The sequence below is a fragment of the Tamandua tetradactyla genome, chromosome 8 (assembly GCF_023851605.1).
Source record: "Tamandua tetradactyla isolate mTamTet1 chromosome 8, mTamTet1.pri, whole genome shotgun sequence".
Lineage (NCBI taxonomy): Eukaryota > Metazoa > Chordata > Mammalia > Pilosa > Myrmecophagidae > Tamandua > Tamandua tetradactyla.
This window is the reverse complement of record NC_135334.1, coordinates 61,583,293-61,599,219: the sequence shown is the minus strand read 5'-3', so window position 1 is coordinate 61,599,219 and position 15,927 is coordinate 61,583,293. Positions and strand designations below refer to the sequence as shown.

General features: G+C 36.8%; 1 protein-coding gene and 1 long non-coding RNA gene across 19 annotated transcripts in view; one reads left to right on the top strand and one right to left on the bottom strand.

The window, feature by feature from the left end:
• The window catches only part of RAB30 (RAB30, member RAS oncogene family), a 105,057-nt gene extending 98,026 nt beyond the window's left edge, over positions 1–7,031 (bottom strand). For all 4 annotated transcript variants that reach the window (XM_077113443.1, XM_077113444.1, XM_077113442.1 and 1 more), the window contains exon 1: positions 6,847–7,031. Coding sequence is in view for 1 of the 4 variants with exons in the window: in XM_077113445.1 (XP_076969560.1) it covers positions 6,847–6,879 (33 nt within the window). In the remaining 3 variants the exon portion in view is untranslated. The remainder of the gene's footprint in view (positions 1–6,846) is intronic.
• Positions 7,032–7,183: 152 nt separating this feature from the next.
• LOC143644429 (uncharacterized) overlaps positions 7,184–15,927 on the top strand; it is a 70,654-nt gene continuing 61,910 nt past the window's right edge. For 5 of the 15 annotated variants that reach the window (XR_013156693.1, XR_013156691.1, XR_013156692.1 and 2 more), the window contains exons 1-3: positions 7,184–7,354; positions 8,183–8,348; positions 8,472–8,507. This is a non-coding gene — a long non-coding RNA (uncharacterized LOC143644429). Of the gene's footprint in view, positions 7,499–8,182; positions 8,349–8,471; positions 8,508–13,541; positions 13,667–15,927 lie in introns of all 15 variants that reach the window. The other 10 variants (XR_013156699.1, XR_013156694.1, XR_013156700.1 and 7 more) reach the window with 9 other exon arrangements.

Here is a 15,927-nt window from a genome sequence, read left to right as displayed (position 1 = left end):
CAGAAGAAGTAATTTTCATCTCAAAGATGATGATGTTCACATTTCAATAAAGTTAACCATAACTCAAAACTAAAACTTTTTTGCAAAATTTTCTGGGGAAACCTCTTGTTTGCTTCATTGTTTCAGTTCACTTTTTAAACAGAATACTGAGTTGCAGGCAGGGATACTGTATTTTATTTCATTCTTCCCAAGATTTCCTCATTATTTAAATTTCCACTTTCATACAGCCATCAAAAAAGCCAGCAAGGTCTTCGTAATTCTATTTTTGCCCACTTTGTATCCATCCTCCACAATTTCCTCCCTTCCCTTAGTAAGAGAGTGTAGTCCAAGTAGCTAATGGATTGGCAAAGGAACATAGAAATGGCATTCTCAAACACTGTTGATAAGAATTTAAATGAAGAGGCAATTAAAGAGAAATTGTTCGTGCCCTTTGACCTAAATTCTACTCCTAGAAATGTATCCTACAAAAATACTCCCATGAGTTCATTACAAAAGGATGTAAACACAAATGTTCACTACAATCCAACAGCCATTAAGATTGGTAAATTAAAGCAATATGCAAAACATGGAGAAAATCTCAAAAGGTATTAAATGAATGCTGCAAAATAATATGTATTACTATACTATTAGTAGTATATATATATAGAAAAAATGACAGTAAGAATACACACCAAGCTCTCAACAGTTGATTATCTTTGTGGGGTGGAATTAAGGGTGACGTTAATATGTAGTTCATTGTGTATTTCAGTAACGAATTCTGATTACTCTTATTGTATTTCAAGAACCAAAAAAATTTAAGATATTTATTGACGTGCTACTAGAAGGAAACAATACCTGAGGTGGGGCAGAGTCCCACCTCTTCTGACCAGTCTTGTCCTTTTCACTTTGAAAACAGCTACTGCTCCACCTGCAATGCTACTAGTAGTATTAGCAAGGGTAGAAAGCCAGCTATAGAAGTTTGAACTCCCATACAATGATAGAATCTGTTTTGAAAGAACATAAAAGATAATTTACAATATTCCTGACAAATAGTATTCCAGTTCATTGGATGACTAAATATTTGCAGAGACCAAGAAAAGCATTATCTTCTGAGGCAGCCCTTGATTCTGTGAACTTTGCTGGAACATTCCTGAAGACCACATTGAGGAAAGACAGCTGATCTATACACTAACATCCATAATATGCTTTGCAAAATGCACAAAATCATTATCACAACAATAAATAACACTGGAACTTATTATCTAATGGGCAACTCCCATTAGAACTTCCCCAATTGTCCCTCAAATGTCCTTTCTAGTCTTTTTTTTTCTTTACATCGGCGATACAATCAAGGACCTTAGGTTGCATTTGGCTGCCATCTCTTTAGACTCCTTTCCTCTAGATCACTTCTCATACCTTTTGTTTTGTCTTTTGTGACATTGACATTTTATAATATCACAAGCCAGCTGTTTTGCAGTATGTTCCACAATCTGGATTTGTCTGATTGTTTCCTCATAATGAAATTCAGATTAAACATTGCTGGCAAAAATGGACTTCGATAATGTTACGTATTTCTCAAACATCAGGTTGTCTTGTTATTGCACTAAATTATCTTTTCCCTCATTTTGTCTCTGTGGGAACTAAGTAAGCCATTACCCAATAAATATAATATTATAAAAACAATAAATGAAGATAACGTGAAGAACATCTACCATGAGCACCAGATATACTAAGCATAATGCCAGCATTAAAATACATTTTGTCACCTAAACCTCAGAACAATCCCGCAAAGAAACAGAGGTTCAAAGAAGTTAAATAACTTGCCCAAGGACATGCATTTAGCAATAGAACATATATACACTTTACTGAGAAAATGTGTGCATGCATATATGAACTTGAGTGAGAGTGTTTGTGTGCAAGTGCACACACAAAATTTAGTATATGATCTCAGGGTTCATTGACTCCCTGAGGAAATTCCTGGGACAAGTTAAAAAACCCTTACCTTAAGCTAATCTTGAGAATGCCTACCTACTTTTCAAGGGTTGAGTACCTATGGAGAAGAAACTGAAGATAAATTATCTGTGATCCATATAGAATTCCTCCATATTGGGAAATGTTTTTTGGAGACGGACCACATTTCTACAATAGCGAAGAAAATAATAATTTAGAGCAACTGTTCTCTAAATTATTATAACATTCTGGTGTTTTGTTGGTTTGGTTTATTTTACTACTCAGCAACAAAATGAGAAAAATGAAAGTGGAGAGTTTTTCATAAAGCCAAATATATGTGTTAATTCTAAAAGTATGCTCTTCCTATGATTTTTTTTTATATTAAATGTACTTTATTTCATGAGATGAAAGTGAAGGGAGACATTTTTTTCAAATATACTTAGTTTTGAAAAATAAGCACTGTCAAAATCTTACCCAAATTTATTTTACTTTTACAATCTTACTTGTCTACAAAATCTAAACGTCTGAGAACCATTGATTTAGGAACACTATACTATTAGAATGATTTGAGGGAAACGTATTTGAATACAGGAAGCTCGCCCATAAAGAAACCAGACCTGAAATGTTTGTGAATTTCCCTAAAAGTAAACCACAAAACATCTCACAGGCTAAGAAAGACATGCTAATAGATTTGTTGAAAGTATTTGACATTTGATATCTGCATTACTAATTGCCCTCTTCCAACGTGTTGTGTTTTTTAATTAGTTAGTTCACTCAGTGGACAAACATTCACAGAGTGCCTAATTCATGCAAGGTACCAGGAAGAATCTGGCGAGCTCTTTCTGGCCATCATGTCTCAGGTCAAAGGTAGCCTGACATTTTGTGCACCTCTTGTGGGACCTCTCTCACACCCATCACCACTTACCGAGAAAAATCGATAACTCTCTTAGGTTGTACTCTCCTAGCACTGAGTACATATTTCTCAGAATATGACTCAAATTCCTCCATAACAGACACTCTTATTCAATGTTATATCCCTAGTACAATGCCTACCATCTAGATGGAATCAGTAAAAATTTGTAGTATAAATACATTTTACAGATGAGGAAACTAAAGCTCAGAAAAAAATGTCATGTGAGTCCAATATCATATAGCTTCATAAGTAAGTAGTGCCTAGTCTTATAAAGCCCATCCAGAGCTCTCTTCTACTTCATCATGCCACATCCTACACATCAGTAAAAAAAGTGAGGGAAAGGTCTTTTTAAGTTTTCCATGCCTGCAATAAGCAAATAAATCTGGTCCCCATCCAATATTCCCTTTTTTCTGTAAATAGCAAAACTAGTTGCTCAATCCAAAACTGAAATCATTCCTGACCCTCACATACAATCAACAAATTTTAGCAGTTATAATTTTCTAATTTAGTGCTTTTCTTATCCCTTCTCTCCAAGTCCTCTGCTACCACGCTAGATGTAAGCCACCATCATTCCTCACCTTTACTACAACAATGACTTGCTATTTGGTCTCTACCCATTCACTTTGGTCAATCCCCTCCTTCAATCCCTTCACTCAACAGCCAGGGTGATGTTTTTAATATCTATCTAAATAAGTCATTCCTCTAGCTAATTAAAATCCTTTAATAGGTTCTCATTGCCCTTAGGACAAACACCAAATTCAACTTCAGCTTGGAAAGTTGTCCACCCCTAGCCTCTACCACCTCCCTCTCGAGCCTCATTCTTATTTACTCTCCCTTTGCTCTTCTTCTTCTGCATGTTGACTACCCTCTTTCCAAATCCTCATACTTACACTCTTCCCTTTGACCTTCGAACATGCAGCAACCTCTGCCTGAAACCCACATTCTCTTCCTCAAACCACCCTCTCCCCAATCCCCATTACTATCCTGAATTTCTCCCACTCACTCTTAAGTTAAATTTTACTTCCTACAGGAGACCTCCACTGATTGCCTCACAGAAGGGGGTAGCCACATGTTAGGCATTTCCAGTTCATCTTGTAGTAGCATCCCCTTTTGGAAGTAGCATCGATCACACTTGTAATGACTTCCTCAATGACTGTCTTCCCTACTAGGATTTAAGCTCCATAAGGGTAAGTAAAGTGTTTGTCTTCTGTCTTTTCACTAATGCAACCATAGTGCTTAGCATATAGTAGATGCTCAATTAATATTTTGGTGTGTGTGTGTGTGAAAATGATAGGTTGGGGCCAATTATAGATGGCTATAACATCAGGTCAAGTAAACAAAGGGGAAAGGATCATTATCCCTTTGCAGATACATAAGAGGCAGAAAGAAATACATGGTTCCTGGATCACAGAGACAGTAGTGACAGTGGCAAATCTACCCCTCCAATTCAGCTCATATCCCTTCCCTAAAACTCTAAAAAGCCTGGATGGGTGAAGGAACATTTCAGAAGAAGGAAACAGAAATGAAAAGGTCGTGAGAGTGAGATCTAGGATAACACCTTCAAGTTATGCCTGTCACACCAGTTGCCTCCAGATGGACAGCAGTTAGATTTTCTACACCTATAGAAGCCCTGCTATTAAACAAACAAACATCACCACCACACCACTCAACTTCTCCTTAAGAGAGGGGTATAAAATAACAAACTTCTTTCCTCTAAAGAAGAAACAACAGGAGAAAAAGCTGTTTCCTCACCCCCATCACCACCACCACCAAATATCTTCAAAAAACAAATGGGTAGTTTGAACACCTGGCTTTCTTCTCAACATTCAACAGGGAAACGGAAGGGAAGGGAAAAGACAGCTTCTCACCAATCACTAGAGCATACATAAGGGGAAAAAAGTATTAAATGAAGCAGAAGCCATTTGAAAACGACTTCCTCTATGGGATTATGAGAACATTTATTGTAAAACATTTAAAAACCTTGTTGACGCATTGGCAATTCTTAATACAGGTGCCAGTAAAAAGAAAAGTATTATGAACTCAATTGCAACATTTCACTATCCACATGCTGCTGGGGCCAAATTATGTCTGTCAAAGAAACCATAAAGCAAGACAAGGGGTCCTGCCATCCTGCCAAGAAGCAACTGCAAGAAAAGGAAAAGGCAAATCCCTTCACAGAAGACTGTTGAATAAATATTCATAAGGTTTACAGCTACCCTGGAGTTCTTGGGTGAGGTAGTAGAGAAGGGGCGGGCAGGGTATTCAGAGTTTGGAAAGAGATTCAGAGAAAGAGATGCGATATACTGATAATAAGGGGGAGATCTTGAAACAGAGAAGAAAAAGTAGGACTTGCAAATGAAGAGACAGGGAAAGAAAGTGAAAGAATTTCAAGAGACATAGAGGAGTAGGGAAAGGACGGTAAACAGAAGGACAGAATAGCCAGAAGCCAGAGGAGCAGAGAGTGGAGCAAGAGAAACAAGCAGGGAGAGGCAAAGGCAGACAGTCGATCTTTTCCCAAATCCAAAAGCTGCTCACTCCATCCCAATAAATCACCCTAAGATGAAGCCCATACAATAGATTTGCATTCAGTAAAAAGTAGCATTTAACCAAGTATCACTCATCTTCTACTCTAGATCCTAAGGGTCTGAATTACAAAATCGGTTCAGTAGCAAAAGACAGCAGTAAATGATTCTCTTCCCCCTTGTGCCATCATGCCTGACTCCAATAAGAAAAAGCCTGGCATTTTAGTGTTAAGCATAAAATACTCTGGCTTTTCTCCTTTCTTTGACATTCCAAAAGGGGGTGTGGTTGACCCCAGGTCCATTCATTTCCAAGGTTGTAGATCTCTCAACTAAGACTGGACCCATCTGATCTAGAGCCAGCCAGCTGTTAATCTCAAAGTAACATTTACTGCACTAATCATCCCTGTAACTCTCACAGGAGAAGAGCCAATATCACACACGTCAGAATGCCTTCTGTCCTGTTAAATCTGTCAGTTCATAAAACAAAACAAAACAAAAACAAAAATACTACTATATTCTTTGGTTTGCCTCACTAGGGTCACTTTCCCACGAGTATCTTTTAGTAATGGCAAATGAAGGTTAACAGCGCTTCTAACTTTCCCTTTCCCTACAAGTTAAAATCAGCTGGGTTTTCTTAATTGATCTCTTCTCCAAACCGTTACTACTCACTGGTAACTCTGCCTCAGGAAACGGCAGCTCATTATGGTACCACTGTCAGTTGCAAGGAGCCTATTACAATGTAATTTAAAACACTCACACAAGCACAAATCTGTCGACTCCACTCCCAAACAATCCTGAAATTCTGCAGCCAGGAGAACGGGAAACACTTAACAAAATGCTGCCTCAAGCAGACTAAAAGGATCTTCCTCAGACACGTGAAATGTTTCTGACGGCCAGGGAGTGCACCATTAAAGGACACTGTCACCTCAAATCAGCAGAAAAGGCGAGACAAACACACATACACACAGACATCAAATAAAGCTCACAAAACTTAATCTACTCAGAAGAAGCACGCTCATCTTCAAAAAATAGTGTGTGTTCGCCCAGGCGACATATTAAATGTTCCAAAGTAGTGCGACTACATTAAATCACTGTCTCCATTTCTCCTCACGCATCATTCCTTCCCACTCAAACATCAGCACTCGGGCTGTGTGTGACAGGACTGCAGCCCCCCACCTCTGCCTTCCTTTGATTTTTCCAAGAGCGCTTCCTAACATCCTTCCCAGCATAGCCCCCTCTCCCAGCCTCAAAAAGGCTGAGAGGAGTTGCGACTAGGGAATTGGCAGGCACCAGTACTCTGGCGGGGGAAGACTGCTGGAGTTTTTCTTTGCAGTGACCCAAATTGCTCAGAGCTTTTCCGTCGGCAGCGCCTGAGAGCACATCCCCAATACGCCCCCACCCCCACCTTCCCAAAGAAAGCCTTGAGAACTAAGCGGGAGGAATAACTTGATAGAACCATTTTAATAAATCACTTCAACTCACCTGGTTTGGGATTTTTCTCCCCACCCCAGGCATAAACAGAAATGATGTGCGAATGAGTCACGCACGCCAGGGAAGGTGCTGCGATGCCCTAGATCCAAGGGCTGGACTCAGTCCCTGCCCTGGTACTGCTGCTACTCTTAGCTCAGCTGGAGCGAGCGCAATTGCAAGCCCAGCAGCAACGGGGGGGTGGGGTGGGGGGTGGATAGACCGTAGCACAATGAATGCAGTGGGGTTTTTGCAATGACATCATCTCTCTGGTCAAAAGGCCCCAATAGCCATGCTCAGGAACGGTGCATTCTGGGATTTGTAGTCTTCATAGGTCATAGCGGGACACCGAAGCTATTGCCGGAACTACAAGGCCCAAAATGCACCAAGGTCGGACACGCCCACAGCGGGCAAAGGCAGAGCTGTGGTATCAGCCGCCATGTTGGGAGCGCTGAGGCGATTCAGCGCTATCTGTCTGAGGCTTGCAGGAGCGCTGGAGCCGAGTGGTGGTACACTGAGGACGGTGAGGTGAAGGACTAGCTGATTGGAGCTTATCCGTCATGAATCTGGGAGCTGGGAATGGCGACCTCTTTGGACACTGTTGTAGAGCGCGTCCGGCTGGAGGCGACATCATAGCCTCTAGTTTAGAGTGTGCCTCGGCCTCAGGGTTCGTTTGGGGTTGCAGAGGGCCCTGTACATTTTGCTCCCTTTTCTAACTAAGGGTGTAAAGGATTCGATTTACTTCTGGGCTCAGAGTATTACTTTGACTGGCTAACAAGACAGTTGGAACGCATGATGTCTTCGTTGGGATGCGAGGATCCCGCGCGGAGACCCTTTCGCTTTTCGTCCTAGTGCACGCTTCCCCCTCCTTTCTTCCCCCACGGAGTCGGCGTGTCCTCCCCCACATTTATATTTGTCTTCATGTCATTTATTCTTTCCTATCTGCCCCTCCCTAAAACTTCAGATCCTCTCTGTGGTGTTTCACATAGGAATGATGTGCAGTTGGGTCCAAAAATCTATGTTGGAAGGTAACCAAGCTGAAAAGGGACGGCCCTTTGGCCGGGCAAATAAGAAAAGGAAGGGCCTACAGGAATAACACACCCGGTTTAAAACGGCATCCTCATACCTGCTGGCGAAAGCAGTGAGGTGCATAGTAAAGGGATATTCTTGATGATGGTATTGAATTTATGGCACTCCATAAATTCGGTTGCCTTTAAACACTGATTTTTTTTTTTTAACTAACTGAAAGAAAAGTTCCTACTGGTCTTTATTTTACCCAGTATTTCGAATGAACTGTATTTTTTTTCCAGTTGTGTTACTAATGCAAGGATGTGTGTTTGTTCTTTTTCAGAGTCTGTCTGCACTATGGAAAGATGGGAAATTTCCTCCTCAGTGTTGTTTGAAGGGTTAAAAATGTGATATTCTTTTGGGCTGTTCTTCCTTGTGCCACCGCCCCCCACCCCACCAACCCTTTTGCACATTATTCGGAGAACAAAATTAGTAACTAGTTACTTTAGGTCAGTGAAGGCATACATTTCAACTCTGTTAGGAGCTAATAAAATTGCAATGATAAACGGATCCTCATATCAAAGACTAGACCGATTTTTTTTTTTTTTTTTTTTTTTTTTTAACACGGGCAGGCACTGGAAATAGAACTCGGATCTCTGGCATGACAGGTGAGAACTCTACCTGCTGAACCACTGTGGCCTGCCCTAGACTGATTGATTTTTAAAAACCAAAACGTGGTAGATGCCTTCCAGATGAATGCAGATGGTAACAAAAACAGTTTTAGGAAGAATGTTCTTACATGTAATATTTCTGGGAACAGATCAAGAAACAAGTGGTTTTATTTCGTTTTAAAGCAAAGTAGTGTGTATTGTTGTCATTTATCAATGCTTACAACAATGTAAAGTCTCAAATATTTCTGTTATCTGAAAACACTTTGCAAGTGATGTTGGTAAGTATTGGAAAAGGAATAAATGTTTACCGTTTTCTTCCTAACCTTTGATTTTAAAATTAAGTTTTAAGTTTAAGAGAGAAAATAGACTCCACTATTTTACATTTTGCCTTAGTTTCAAATTATCTTTGCAGGATTGTTCTTATGACTTATATTATATAAATTTAGCATGAACCTTATTCATTTTATTTTTCTTTATAGAAGCAATTACCTTAGTTTGAGTTACAATGGAAGAAATTGTAGGGAAAAAAAGAACAACAGATTGCTCAGAAATCATGTGTGAGAAATAAGACCTATATGATGTAATTTTCCATAATTGATCCTATGTTTGGACAATTTGAAGTTTCTAACCTTATAACCAATGAACATTTAACCATAAGGAAATGAAACATGTATTTAATGTCTTAAAATTGAAGACTCCATGACTTAACCTTTACCTTTTAGAAAAAAAACTGCACTATTCTTTAGTACTTTCATTTGCAAAATTAATATATTTGAGGAGTTGGTGATGCCAGCTTCTGAGAGAATAACTTCAGTTTCCCAAAGAAAAGTTAGGAAAACTTTGTTAAAGTAGAGCTAGGAATGCCTTAGGGTAATAAAGTAACTAGCATTCTTTGATCTCTCCAAAGAGAATTAGGACATTGATTTGTGGTATACATATAGGTAACTCATTAAAGAGTATTGAACCAGTTACTGTTAGAGCAGGGGTAAGCATCAGAATCACCTTGTAGGACTCTAAAAATATATAGCTGTTGCATACCCCATCCCTGTTGAATTATTCTCCAAGGTTGAAGCTAGATATATTGTGTATTTTTAAAACTCTACGGGTAAGTCTGTAGGGGTTGGGTGGAGTAGTCCTCTATACCTTACATTTGTGTTTTTGTGATGTGTCATACTAGTGATAACAAAAGTTTTGGCAGAGATTTTAGGTTTTTATTGTATACTGCTTATTTAATATAGTTTCTCTACCAAATTCACATATACATACTCTATATTACTAAATATACCCGTGAATGAACTTTGGAAACAACTGAGGAATTCACCTGGAGATCAATTTACATGTGGCAGTTGAAGTAAGGGGATCCATTTTAGCCTTAAAAATAAAATATCCTGACACACCTGAATTTCTTCAGTGATGGTTTAGCCTAATACTAAGAAAACCTGATGATAAGAGACTCTTAACCAGTAATAGTTCCATGCCATGATAAAATTATGATAAAGCTAGTCAGGTATTTAAAATAAATTGAAGTCTCTAGGAAGTGGCAACAACGTATTTTATTTTTTAGAATTCTGAGAATAATTTCTCTTTCTAACTTAGCTTCTCCATGAGAGAATTTTTATATTTCCTCAAGACCTTTGTCAAATCTTATCTTTAATAGCTTTTTTTGCCCTAAATCATATACTTTTTTCATTTTTTATTGAAATATAATTGGTAAGAATAAACTGCACATTTTAAAATATACGATTTGATAGGTTCTGACACATAAATCTGTGAAACCACCACCACAGTCAAGATGATGAGCATACCCAAAAGTTTCCTCATGCCCCATTACAATTTCCCCCCCCAGTTCATCACTCTCTGCCTCCTGCTCCACCTGATAAATCATATACTTTAAAACTCTTATTTTTAATATTTTCAGTACTATGACAAACTTTCCATTGTTTCTCTTTGCTCTTTAAATTTTTTTGTCATGATCCTCTGAAGATTTTATTTTTTGTATAACAAATTCACTTCACATTATGATATATTTGTTTTTTTAATGCAGTACACTTTAAGCATGCTTTATAATTTAGTAATGTTTCAATCAGGAAATTAACGTTTCTCTGATAGAGGAACTTAAGATCTTTAAACAAGTGCCTGTTGAGTTTCAGCTTCGGATACTTCAGATTTCACTTTTCAAAATGGTTTCATACCAGTATTTACTCTTCAAAGATCCTCTTTACAGATAAGGAACTTATATTAGTGTGCAGTCAGGTAAGTCTTTTCCTTTTTCTGTCAAGTACACCATCATATACTCTTGGTAACATTACCTCTTCTGAAGTGTAACTACAGCTGTATAAAGTATTTTTCAGGCATAGCAATAATTCTGAAGTGAATCAAGAACTGAAAACCATGGGTCTATTCTATTATTACAAATGTAGGTGGTATTCTCTGGGTGGTCAATACGCTAGGTCTAAATTCCTATAGACCTGCTTATCTATGGTCATTTGTTCAGTTACTGAATAAATGTTATTTTTACCAGTTCTATAATAAAGTTGAGATTTACTCTGTTTATGGAGGCTTAATAGCACTATAGAAAATGAGTAGAATTTAGTGGTTTGAGAGCCACTGGGTTCAGTACTAATGACTGATTAACAATCATACATTTTGCTCTGTGGGTCCTTGTTGCCAAACTATCCCAAGTTAAAAAGTCCTAAATGTAAATGCAAACCCTTTGAATGGCTTCTTTTGAAGACAGCCTCCTTAGAAAAAGAGGGGCTTAATGCAGTTTAGATTTCAAAAAAATTCTAGTTTTGTCCTTCTGCTACTAACTGGCTATAGTCAAATCATTTTGCAGCTCTGCATCAGTCATCTTTTAGAAAAATGAGGTCTGTTGTACTAGAGTTCCTTTTAGCTTTAAATTCTTTGACAGTTACTAAATTTGTGTGAGGTCTTTACATTCGAGTCCTATAACATTAAATTCATACCTGAAGAATGGGAGAACAAGACCTAAGACAGCAGGCATTTGAAGTTCAAACACTTCCTATCTCACTTTACACGAAGTCCTTCCAAGATAGTAGGCAAAGATTGATTTCTAAGTTTAAAAAAAATAGTTCAAGAGTAGCTGAAGCATTCACAGGCAAGGAATACCTCAGAAGTGCTTTTTCAACAAATAATTTTAAAGTTTTAAATTATTAAGTTAAATTTGATCGATCCCCACTGAAATACAGTTCACTGGTTAATGGGCAATCAACCTAAAACAAAGAATGTAACATTCCTGTTATGAGGAGTTATTGAGAGTGCTTGGAATAGCTGGAAGGCAAAAAATTTGCATAACGAGAAGGATTTTTGCCTGTGTACCTGTGTAGCTTCAAAAACCCCTTAGGTGATTCTTTGAATCAGGCCCTAACTTCACTGAGAATCACTGTAGTTTATACCCTAAAAGGAAATACTGATGTTCCAAATTATGGAAAATATTAGAATTGTTTCATTCCTCAAAAATTTTACAATAATGCTTTTATATTCTAAGCTATGAACTTTGAGAAAATAGCTATCTGCCTTTCATTGGCCCTCTTCTAAAATAGAATCAATTTTCTTACCTGTCTCAAAAATGAAGTGCCAGCAATCCAAAGGTGATGTAGACCCAACAGTTGTACTGTAAATTGCTCTAGCCTAATCACAGATTTGAGACAGTAAGCAAACAAGTGGAAAAATAGACATTTTACAAAAAACAATACTTTTCAAACTTCACCTTAGGTTAGGCTAAATGCATTAGACAGTACACATTTTGGTAAGTGAACAAAGATGAGCAGGCCGTGTGGAGTTCAGCAGGTGAAGTTTCTGTAGGGAAGATCTTTAATTCACTTGGACAGCAAGAGGAAACATAATTCTTCATATTTTAAACATTTTTACTTTGAGTTGACAATATATAGGAAACTAAAGTATTTTCTAGTGTTGGTTATTTGACCAACTTACGTTTGTTGTAGTTATTTCAGCCACTTACATTAATTTACTATGAATGCAATAAATATTCCAAGGACAGAATTTAAAAGCCAAATGTACAGTTCCTTCTAAAGCTAAGTATAGAATTGCCATATGACCCAACAATCTCACTGCTTGGTATATACTCAAAATAATTGAAAGCAGGATCTGAAGCAGATATTTGCACATCGATATTCACAGCAGCTTGATTCACAATTGCCAAAAGATCGAAACAACCTGATGAATGCATAAATGAAATGTGGTATATACATACAATGGAATATTTGGCATTGAAAAGGAATGAATTTCTGATTCATGTGACAACATGAATGAACCTGGAAGCATCACATTGACTGAAATAAGACAGGAAAGGACAAATTTATTGTACAATCTCACTGATATGAAATAAGTAGAATAAGCAAACTCATAGTCAGAATCTACGATATAGTTTACTAAGGGCTCGGTTGGGGTTGATTAATGGGGAGTTAATGCTTAAATTGTACAGAATTTCTATTTGGGTTGATTGTAAAGTTTTAGTAATGGATGGTGGTGATGGTAGCACAGAACTGTAATTAAGAGCACTGAATTATATATGTAAAGAGGTTAAAAGGAGATTTTGGGTCATACGTATGTTACTTGAATAAAAATTAAAAGAAAAAGCAGGACTGTATAACACATGCACACTATAATAAATAATTGACTATAATTAATATTATAATTATAAAAGTCTTTCATGAATTATAACAAATTTACCATACTAATGCAAGGAGTTAATAGGGTTATATATGAGAACTCTGCATTTTATATGTCCGAGGCATGATAATTCTGTAAGCCTAACTTTAAAAAAGCTACAATAAAAAAAGAAAGTGGAAAGACATCCTAGAGAATGAGAGAATATTTGTAAATCATGTATCTAATAAGAGACTTGTATCTAAAGTATATAATGAACCCTTATAAATTTAGCAATAAAAATGCAATAACTCAAAAAAAGAAAGCCAAATGTGCAAAGTTAATGAGAAACTAGAAAAGTCAGTCCTTTATTGTACAATTTTATTTCTCAAATTTTTACAGGTCGGAATAAGGAAGCACTAGAAAATTCCTTTGCCAGAATAGGTATATGAAGGTGAACTTGCTCATGAACATAGCCGTTTAAGGAAATTCAAACTGCAAAGATGCCCATTTGAAAACTATTTAAAGTAGGTACATATTCAGAATTCTTAATTTGATAAGAAATCTTTCAGAATGCTATCTGTACATGACTTGCTATAAAGGTCAGGCCTCTGAATTTATCTTAAGACCTCTTAAGGAGTGTTCATCAAAGTCTTCACACCTAATCCCTGATTTGATGAATTTAGTCGATAGGTGCTTATTAAATTGAATAGCATTATTAAATTGAACAGACTTTTAACTACTCAACTACCAAAAAATTTAGTAACTTTAATCCTTAACATTATCTAAATGATACATTTTTTAAAACTTTGAGCCAAAATGAAGTTCGGTTTTTCTTCCCTATCTTCCCCCACCAAATGTTTAACCATTACTCTAGTAAAATTTACAGTTTCTATAGCAGTTCCCATCAAATTGGACAGTGTTTATTCTCAGCTCAGTGTTGGTATTTATAAAGCCATATTCTTATAAATGTTTTATATACATGATAGAAAAAATAGAGAAAAACTTTTTAAAAATATGCTGCAGTAAAAATTGCTGAAAAATTGTTTTTGCCTTCAAGTGATAATATATAGAAGTATATTATTGCAAATAATATAGATGTAGTATAACACTTGCATTACAGTTGTAATACTGCAATAGGTTACTTGAGTATGAAATGATGTTTATTGGTCACAGGCTATTTGAACGGAATAATTTACTAATACTTAGTGTGGTAGCAAGTTGAGATTGTAGTAAAAGTGTTTACATTTATTCTCTTTTTGCATTTACTTGACAGTCAGTGCAAGAATCTCCGTTACAACCCTTTACAAATCTGTGTATATTTAATGTTGGACATTGTGCCTCTTTCTTAAGTTTCAATCCCATGACTAGTCCACATTCAGTATTGATGTTTGTATGTCTTCCTGAAATTGTTTGTTTTCTATGTTTGCTTCTCCTGAGACAATTTATGAGGAATTTTTGCTTTTCACCTGGTAGTGTATTTCCCTGAAAATGGGTAGCTGGATTTTCTCATTTTACAAATAATTTCACTCTCTGCTGTCATCTTTCTCATTCTTAAGTCCTGTTTGGCATTTGTTAGATTTCTGGATTATTAGTATGGAAAATCTAAAAATTAATGGAGTGATGATGGGAAGTCAGATTTCAGGGATTTGAGGAGTGAGTGAGTGGGAGGTAGAGTAATCAGTGGAACTGAATATGGATAACTTATTTCAAGAACTTGAGCTGTGAAGAAATGCGTAGTAAAGCGCATGTGGAATTGAAAGAGGGTTTATTTAAAATGAGAGTAGAGTTGTGATTCTATATAAGTCTCTCCACCTAGAGGCTAAAATCACATTCTACTTTAGGGCAAAATGTAATCTAGGTACTAAATTTGATAATTTCCTAGAGAAATCTGAGGACGCTTAAAATTCAACCCTGTGTGTGTTGGGAATGTTTGTTTCTTGTAATTTTTTTTAATTAATAAAAAAATTAAAAATAATAATAAAATAAAAAATTCAACTCTGTGCTGAAATCAGGCAGAGGGTAGAGCAGAAGAGCTCTAAACTACTTTTGCCATTTTTCCTACATGATACTCTGCTTTTCATTTGATTATTGTTCTTTCCATATTTCCCAGTTTTCAGATCTTTTCAGGTCTTTCATGGCTACCAATTTAACCAAGCATGTATTCCAGCAATAGTACATTTTGGTGATCCTATTCCAAGACAGCATAGCAATGACCAAGAGCTTCAGCTTTTGGGAAATCATTTGCTCCTAAAAAATGGAAGTTTGCTCTTTACAACTCTTTGTAGCCAAACCTACCTGGAATCCTTGAAACCACTATTTGAGCAATATGTTGGTACTCCGTTGAACCAAGTTAGACTTGGTTTTTCTTGCCTAGCTCTGTTTATCAATATACGTACTTAGAGGAGGAGAAATTTGAGATAGTTGAATTCATCAGATAACTTCTGTGAGGAAGGTATGATTGAAAATAAAATACAGAGCTGTAGATAAGGAGAGAAAAGCAACTAACACCTTAGAGCAACAAAGTCCTCCAAAAGTGGGAAATCCAATTGTGACACAGTTATGTGTTAACTTTTACAATACTTACAGTCATTCTCATCTCATTGCCTAGTAACTTAACTCTCTCCCTAGAGATTTAACTGGCAGAATAAATACAAAGAAGGGAGCAGCTAAGATATAAGGGTTCAACTAAAAAAATATATCAAAGAAAATTGATTATTAGTAGGTCCTGTCACTATAACCCTGTATATCCAAATGTGATTTAATTTGCTTTTATGAGAGACACCAG